The following is a 9,023-nucleotide window of genomic DNA, read 5'->3' on the forward strand; positions in this document are numbered from 1 at the left end:
TTCCTTATAAATTAAATACTTTGTTTTTTTTTCTTTTGATTTTGCATTTTTATCTCTGGGAATGATCACTTTTAGCACCAGCTTTTGTACAGTGTTCAAAACACTGATGGAGAACGGGATGTCTCTTACTCTTTTAAAAATGTATATCAAATTTTCCTGTTTAATTTTAAGCCAATCAAAGCCAGTGGTAACACTTGAAAGCCCCATTTTAGGCCTGTTACAAGCCCCCAATTTACAGGTGCCTCAGTTAGTTCCAGTCTGATTTGAATTTAGTTCTCTGAACTACTCCTTCAAATGAAATGTTATGAGGGAGTAATGAAGCAATCAATGAACAGGCTTTTTCTGTGTAAATAATTAAACAGTTGCATCTAAAAGCAGACATTGCATTAATACAAAATTCACTTACTAGGAATAATTGTATGTAGAGGAGGGCAACAGTGCTAGAACCCTGCTGCTAAACCTGTCCCTAATGAGTCAGAAAATTGCCATTTTAGTTGTAAGAGAGGGAAGAGTCACTAGTACACAAATATTTTCATATTTTCAGTTTACTAGGTTCCAGAAGATGCTGAATGTTTTTTTTTTCTAATATGTCTGCTTTCTTTTTGCTTAGAGATGTTTCTATACACCTTACTCACTCATGCGTTCATGTGTCCTAATTGTGTAAGCCACTCTATTTTCCATTTTAATCACAAAAAATGACATTGCATTTAAAAAAATAAAACAGCAATGGGGCTCACGATTCAAGTGCTTTCTTGTTCAGTCATGCTGCTTTTTTTATTACCTTCTTTGTTATTTTATAATTTGTTTTTTGTCTGTTTAGACTTTAAAATGCCTGAGGGTTTATAATTGTTACAACCTTCATACACATTCTATTTGTACAGCACTTTATGAACAGTTCTATTGCTGGGTTTTAATAGATTGCCAACATAGACAAACACATAGGCTGTGTTCGTAAATAATGCAGTAATTATTGTATTTTTAAATTTTGACTTCTTTTTATACATCTGATTCTTTCCCACTCACCAAGACACTTCAGAAAAATGTCCTGGATTCTCCATGCATTAGCAAAAGGCTTTTTCCCATAGATCCTGTTTGAAAAGTACAACAAAACTGCAGAAGGCATCTGAAGTTTCAGGCTTCTGCTAGGAAATTATTATTGGAAGCCTATCTCCATATTAATTTTTAATCATTTTCTAACATTATCTTCCTTATGAAGATTAAAGCCAAAATTAAGTATGGTATCAGTTTCACAAAGTTTTTCTTAATCTGCCAGAGCGTTCTGGAATTCTACTGAAAAATACCATTTTCTGTGTTGTGCTGAGCAATTCAAGGGCAGTGTCCCTGGAATTTTCTCCCTGTTAAGGCATGGCCAGCAGTGCCTTTGTATGTACCCTGAAAGTCTCCAAAATAGCTGGGGGTCATAATACACCAAAAAACTTCAGAATCCCTGTTTGGCCCTTTTTAAGCCTTGAAATGGGAATAGGTAGCTGAGGGAGTCTTCTGCCAGCAAATAGCCAGCTTGAGTAGATGAATGTTAAGGAACTCTGTGATCGTTCATTTACAGAAATGAGGATAAGGTTGCAGGTAAATGTATTAAAGAAGTGTTCAGCATTTCCTGGGATAGGAGGATAGCTGCTTAGAGGGCTGTTCAGAGCCAGAACAGGACTGAGCTATTTTGCTGTAAGGCTCAGGATAGATCACCAAACAGTTGCTCCTTTCTCTAAAAAAACCTAAGGTAGCGTGAAAGCAAACTTTGAGACAACGTAAGGAGAGTTGTTGGAAGAGGCAATTTAAAAGGAAGACCAAGTAGAATTGTAGAGCAAAGGGAAAGAAAACAATAAAGATTAAGTAGTAGACTTTGGGAATGGAAGAGAACGAGATCTTAAGATTTTGCCTCATCTGTCTAAAGATTTTGCCTCATCTTGCTGAAAAATGAAGACAAGGATTAGAATTTGATGCATAAAGTCTCAACAGGCTTGATGGGTGTAAAACACCATAGTCATAAAGAGTGCCCAACAAATAAAGAACGTGAAGAATGAAACTGGAGTTTGAAATTTAAGAAATAGGCCAGAGAGAAGGGTTTGCTTATAGACAGTATGAGAGAATTATATGATAGGTATTACAGCTTACAGAGAGTGCTGAAAACAAGCAAAGTTTTATGGTAATTATTAATAAGCAAGAAATGGTAAAGGTCTCTAACTCAAGTGAAAGAAGAGGTAGGATGCTGAGTGAGCCTGTAGAAAAAAAAACTGATGGAAGAAACTGAAAGATCTGAGGGGAGGAGATAATTTGATTTAGGAGAGAGTAAATTGGAATAATCTAGTCTAAGAAAGGGATCTGCTGAGAAGCCACATGGAGAGGTAAGAATTAATAATTGGAAATAGGACATAGGCTTACAAAGAGAGAGATTTAGAAATTGTTGGAATTAAGGAAATTGAAACTCTGGGCATTAATGATCTGACTAGGAGCACATGTGTGGGTGATACAGATATTTTTCATTCTATTTTCTATAAATACTGGCACCTTATTTTAAGGTACTGTGTTTCCATTTGTACAAGGATATGGCTAAATAGCTCTATTGTAAATGGAAATGCACTCTCTAACAACATTTTAAATAATAAAAATCAATTAATTTAAAATGTTAACTATTGATAATTATTTGTAATTTAATAAAGTTAGTCCATAACATAATTAGTAAGATAAAACTACTTCAGAAAACAGCAGTAGTCTGCATATTTCTGGAAACAAAGCATAGATAGTTTATATCCCCAAAATCAGTGCAGTGCAATATCCAGAACAAAGAGGATGTTGACAGATGCTGTCAAGACAATCCCTGATCTCTGTGTCAGTCCAAAAGATTTCATAGTAAATATTAAAAGGAGAGATCACTGTTGTTCAGGCTGAGTCCTATTAAATAATACTGAATTTCTGTAAAAGCAAAACTAACTTTTCAATGCACTTGGAACTTTTAGGTTTTGTCAAAGAAACATAGAAAATAAAGAGTATCAGAGGGAGGATGTAAGGCAGAAGTTAAAAGAAATAAAAATAGAGCTCAGAAAGGATCATTGCAGGGCTTCTTTGTGAGGAAAAATAAGAGGAGAACTGAAGATGAATTCAGGGCAGTGCATATTGTCTGAACAAGTATTTCATGAAAGTAAAAAATAAAACCAAAAACCAAACCAAGCAAACAAAGCAACCAAAATGAGAAATCTGTAATTATGCAAATGCCAGTTTAGCTACAGAGATTTCTTGTTTTCAGCTTAGTTTTTTAAATAAAATATTTTTAATTAGTTTTTAAAAAATAAATAAATTTGGATTCCAACCAAAGTAATAGGATTTTTTTCAAAGCAGTTACTTCAATTCTATGCACAGGTAAAGGAAAAAATACGGAAAAATACAGAGCACCCTCAAAAATGTTATATTCAAAGTTTGGAAATGCATAATTCTCTCCTAGAAGGAATGGGTTTGCGTTCATGAGTTGGTGAGAGAATTGAGGTATTTTTATACAATCATCTGCCCTGAAAATATATGATGTAACAGCAGTTCAGGAAGAGCATTGTTGCAGTTCTTAATTTGTTAAGTGTAAGACATATGTATGCACCACCATTAGAAAGAGGGGTAAGGATTTAGTTTTAAAGGTGGTTTGTTTTTTTTAGCTTAAAAATAATTTTTTTAGCTTAAAAAACTTAAAATAATTTGAGGCATCATCTACTGAGTATTGGAAAAATAGTGGTGTGAGCAAGCCCAGTGTCGTTTTTCATTAGCAATAGACTAAATCCTCTTACTACTTCTAATAAGGAGTGTAGTATTTGACCTGGTAGTTATATGGAAAAATGTTGATTTATTTTCTCAAATTAACATTGCTACATGTTTTTTATCAGGTGAAAAGCCATTTCGTTGTGATGAATGTGGTATGAGGTTTATTCAGAAGTATCACATGGAAAGGCACAAAAGAACTCACAGTGGAGAGAAGCCTTACCAGTGTGAATATTGTTTGCAGGTAAGACGGCTGGGTGAAATCTTTCGTGACTGACAAACAAAACATCAGTAGATTCCCAAGTAGCAGAGACAGGGATTTCTCCATGGGTTGTAGTTATATATATACATGTAAATGTATAACAAATGTTTTTTCTGTTAAAGTAGGCATTCTTGGTGCTGGCTGTGCTTATTTTTATTGACTATATACTCTTGTTTGACACTTCATTAGAAATCAGTAGAGTGGATGAATTTGTCAAGTAAATTTGTTAGAATGAAAGGTTTCTTTGTGGTAATGTATTTATTTTTCCATAATAATAATAATCATCATCACCATCATCATCTTTTTCAGTATTTCTCCAGGACCGATCGTGTGCTGAAACACAAACGTATGTGCCATGAGAACCGCGAGAAGAAACCCAACAGAAGTGCCACCAAAGTTGGCTTTTTGCCATCGGAGGAAGATTCTGGTTTCTCAACGCCTATGAAAGACAGCTCCTTGCCAAAGAAGAAAAGGCAGAAAACAGAGAAAACAAAATCTGGGGATAAGGAAAGTTCAGATAAATCGGAACACAAGAAGGACAAAAATGACTATTTGCCTTTGTACTCTTCCAGTACTAAAGTAAAAGATGAATATATGGTAGCGGAGTATGCTGTTGAGATGCCACATTCTTCGGTCAGTGGGACGCACTTAGAAGAAGCAAATTCTGGAGAAATACACCCACCTAAGCTTGTTCTCAAAAAGGTTAACAAGAGGAGTCTAAAACCGCCACTCGAGCAAAGTCAAACCATTTCACCTTTATCTACATATGAAGACAGCAAGGTTTCAAAGTATGCCTTTGATCTTGTGGATAAGCAAAGTTTACTGGACTCTGAAGGTAATGCTGACATTGATCAAGTGGACACGTTACAGGAAGGGCCCAGTAAACCTGTACACAGCAGCACTAATTATGATGATGCAATGCAGTTCTTAAAGAAAAAGAGGTATCTACAAGCAGCCAGTAACAACAGTCGAGAATATGCCTTGAATGTAAGTACCATAGCATCTCAACCTTCAGTAACACAGGCAGCTGTGGCCAGTGTCATTGATGAAACTGCTACAGCCTCAATATTAGACACACAGGCACTGAATGTTGAAATTAAAGGTAACCATGACAAAAATGTCATTCCAGATGAGGTACTGCAAACTCTGTTAGATCATTATTCACACAAGGCTAATGGACAACATGAGATCTCTTTCAGTGTGGCTGACACAGAAGTGACCTCCAGTATATCAATCAACTCCTCTGAAGTATCTGAGGTCACCCAATCTGAGACGGTTGGAACAAGCTCTCAAGCTTCCTCATCAGATAAAGCTAGTATGTTACAAGAATATTCAAAGTTTTTACAACAAGCTTTGGACAGAACTAGCCAAAATGATGCCTATTTGAACAACCCGAGCCTTAATTTTGTGACTGATAACCAGACTCTTACAACCCAGCCAGCATTTCCTTCCATGGAGAAGGTCTACACATCTATACCTGTCAATAGCTTTCGATCAGGAATGAACTCTCCATTAAGAACAACTCCAGACAAGTCTCATTTTGGACTAATGGTTGGTGATTCGCAGCACCCTTTTCCCTTTTCAGGTGATGAAGCAAATCATTCTTCTTCCTCCTCTACACAGGACTTCTTGGATCAAGTAACTTCTCAGAAGAAAGCAGAGGCACAGTCTGTTCATCAAGCATATCAAATTAGCTCCTTTGAGCAGCCCTTTAGAGCTCAGTACCATGGGGCAAGAGCTGGAATATCATCTCAGTTTAGCACTGCCAATGGACAGGTGAACCTTCGGGGACCAGGGACAAGTGCTGATTTCCCAGAATTTCCCTTGGTGAATGTAAATGATAGCAGAGCTGGGATGACTTCTTCACCTGATGCCACAACGGGCCAGACTTTTGGCTAAGAAATCTTTGTAAATAATACTGGCACTTTAGAACACATTTGTCAAAAGGGGGTTGCTCTGTAAAAGATGGAGTTCTGTACAGCTTTTAAGAGCGCTATGTTAAAACAAAAGTAAGCTGATATTAGCAAGACCAATAACTGCTTCTTTCTTTTTTTTCCCTTTTTTTTTTTTTTTTTTTTTTAAATTTTTCGGTTAGCCACCAGTCATTGAACTGCCTGATGTTGGTGCCCCTATCAAAGGCAGTTTACTATTCACTTGTTTGAGTCCAGAAAATTATTCACTTGTTTGAGTCCATACCTTCTATGAAATTTAAAATAAACAAAATCCCCAGGTAAGACTTTCCCCCATGATTGTTTCCTTGCTGGTTTCCTTGTATGCTTTGGGAGGACAGTTATTGTCTGATATTATTCACATTGTCATTTCTAAGCTTGTCAGCATAGTCATTGCTCTTCAGCAGGGAATCAACATGTACTAAACACACAGAATAAATAAGTAAGTTTCAAAGGTCAAGCAAATACGGCTTTAAAAGATGACGTTTTCTAGAAGAATTATCTTCAGTCTCTCAAAAGAAGTTTTACATCATGTGCCCTTTATTTCTGCTTTGCATTACCTTGAGTTGTGTTTGGAGGGAAAAAAAAATGAATTCCGATAGACTAACTCTACTATTTAAAATTCTAATTAATTTAAAATACTTTAAACATTTTTTTAAGCAAAATACCTAACTGCTGAAGCCTTTACTTCATTCCTGAAGTAATGTGTATTTCTTTGTACAGCTGAATCTAGATGTAACTTTTTAATGACTTTTTCATACACAGATACCAAGATTTTGAAGTTTTAGTTAAAATACTCTGTAGATGACATTCCCAATTGCAAAATGCTTACACAAACTGTGTATTCCAAGATTTAAAAGCTTAATTGTACCTTACCCTCCATACTCATAATGATTAACATAGAGCACTTAGACAACTTGAGAGTTTTCGATTTCTCAAAAAATAAAACCATTTTGAGATTTTTAGGTTTGATACGGTTGCATCATTTTCATCTCACACAGCTCCAGTAATTCTTTTCGATACACTTGAGATTGGGTGTCCTTAGCTTCTGTAAAAACTCTTTTGATTCTCTGTCTGGCATTTTGACAATTCAGACCATTAAATTTTTTGAAGTATCCCTGAAAGCTGAAGAAGCAGGCATTCAGATTCCCTACCTTTTTAGTGTTTGCTTAGTGAAAGCCATTACAATTTTACCATCCCAAACTGGTGAATGATGCTAGTGAACAGGATTTCTTTTTCCAGCCTAGGAGAGTGATCAGAAGTTTTCGTTGCATTTCATAGTATAAATAAACTACAAAGTTTATCCCTGTACCACGAATATGTTTTTTTGAATAGTACTTTGTCTTGAAGTATACGGTATGGTACGATAAGTAGTTCTGTGTGCATTTTTAAGGTGGTAAGATTTGAGTAGCCTAACTATTGTGTAGTTTAAGTTAACAAGTTACAGATTTTTGAACTGTAATGTTCATTCTATTGCACCTTCCCTAAAGGGACACTGTTTGGTAGTTTAAGGCAGTTTAAGCCTCATGTAGGCTGATTAACCAGGGAAACACACACACACACACATATATAGGTAGGTATGTATATGGTGTTTTTTTAAAAATAGGATTGCATACATGCTTTTACAGTGCTGTTGCTAGCTGGTGTCTCTCAGACAAAGCCATCAGATAGGAGAAAAGACTGCATCTCAAGGGGCTCAAATATATCCTGTCTTTTAAGAAAGGACTTGAGCAGGACCTAGAACAGTTCCCACCTCTTCTGAAAGCAGGAGCAATATTTTTCTTAATTATCAGGAAAATTACCAGGAAACTGATCCCACTCTGTATCTTTTTCCCCATGATAGCACTACTACAGCACTAACTTCCTTTGGTACAGTTGAGGGAGAAAGGGTATTTATTATCCGTAGCTTGCTTCTTTTATTGGCAAGAAATACAGTTTTATGTGAACTTATTTCCTAATGCTTTTGTGTAAGGAAACAGGTTCTGTTTTGGTTTGTTGACCCCTCTGTATAATACAGTAAGGTGTTTCAGTGTGCTATGACTTACCAGTAGTTTTGCCTGAATATTTGGCCCCAAGATAAAGAGCGGGCATCAGGAGAGAAAAGTAAATTCATTTTGGATTATTGATGATACATGTAAAGAAATTTCTTTGAAAGAGTATTTTTAAACTGACTCACGCCTCTCTGTTTTTCTTCCTTTATGGTCAGTTTGGATTTTTTTACTTTCTATTCTCTGTTGCACAGAAATAACATATATGGCCCCTATTTCCCAGGAAGCCACTCCTTGTAGTGCATATTTTGAGTTCTCATTTCCATGACATCTTTGCTTGTGCTGCCTGACTAATACTGTGTTGGCATCTTTGTTCTCATGCCCTGATGCTGCAAGTAGATGGCCATTAATTGTACTATTTGTTAAATACAGCAAGGAACAAAAGGAAAAAAAAAGTAAAAGGCTAGGTTATTACTGCACTGCCCTGGCCCCATAGGGAAGTAAGAGGAATAAAGCCTCCTTCTCCCTAAAGGGGCTGACTCAGCTTTATTTGAAAAGGTTACTGCATTGATACTCTGCTGGGAGGAGGTGATTTAGGAATAAGAGGGAGTCTCTCTCTCTCCCTGCCATCTCCACACTTAGGAACTGCTCCATGGGAGCGTGAGGGAGCAAGCTGTTGTACAGAGTGAAGGAACTTGCTCTTCCTGCAGCTAAGTGGGAATCACCTGAGGAGCTGTTATCCCTTACGTCACAAGTCATTCCCTAGCCTGCTGCTGAGCCATTCCAGCTACACTCTGTGCCTTAGGACAGGCTGTGAAGTCCCCATCTAAGCCACAGGGACTATCTCATAGGGTTCTTCCACATTTACAATTAAAAGTGGTGTGAGTAGTTGATCTGCTGATGCTTGAAGCTTTCTGCACTGGAGGAGTTAGCCAAATATACTGCTATGATTTGCTGAGTGCATCCCTTTTCATTCTGGAATAAGTATGTGTGTAGTTCTGGGAGGTTTAACTCAGTAAATGCTCTTGCTTGTTTAATAATTACATTATTTAATAACATCTTTCACTG

The 9,023-nt window shown here is 36.6% G+C and overlaps 1 protein-coding gene across 4 annotated transcripts in view; it reads left to right on the forward strand.

Moving 5' to 3' along the window:
- The window catches only part of ZNF148 (zinc finger protein 148), a 36,653-nt gene extending 29,723 nt beyond the window's left edge, over nt 1-6,930 (forward strand). For all 4 annotated transcript variants that reach the window (XM_027902649.1, XM_027902648.1, XM_027902650.1 and 1 more), the window contains 2 exons: nt 3,882-4,000; nt 4,328-6,930. In XM_027902649.1, coding sequence (XP_027758450.1) covers nt 3,882-4,000; nt 4,328-5,917 — 1,709 coding nt within the window. In that variant the 3' untranslated portion in view covers nt 5,918-6,930. The remainder of the gene's footprint in view (nt 1-3,881; nt 4,001-4,327) is intronic.
- Nucleotides 6,931-9,023: the final 2,093 nt, after the last annotated feature.

The sequence above is a fragment of the Empidonax traillii genome, unplaced genomic scaffold, assembly GCF_003031625.1.
Source record: "Empidonax traillii isolate 1590-97213 ecotype Southwest subspecies unplaced genomic scaffold, ASM303162v1 scaffold900:size397343, whole genome shotgun sequence".
NCBI classification, from domain to species: domain Eukaryota; kingdom Metazoa; phylum Chordata; class Aves; order Passeriformes; family Tyrannidae; genus Empidonax; species Empidonax traillii.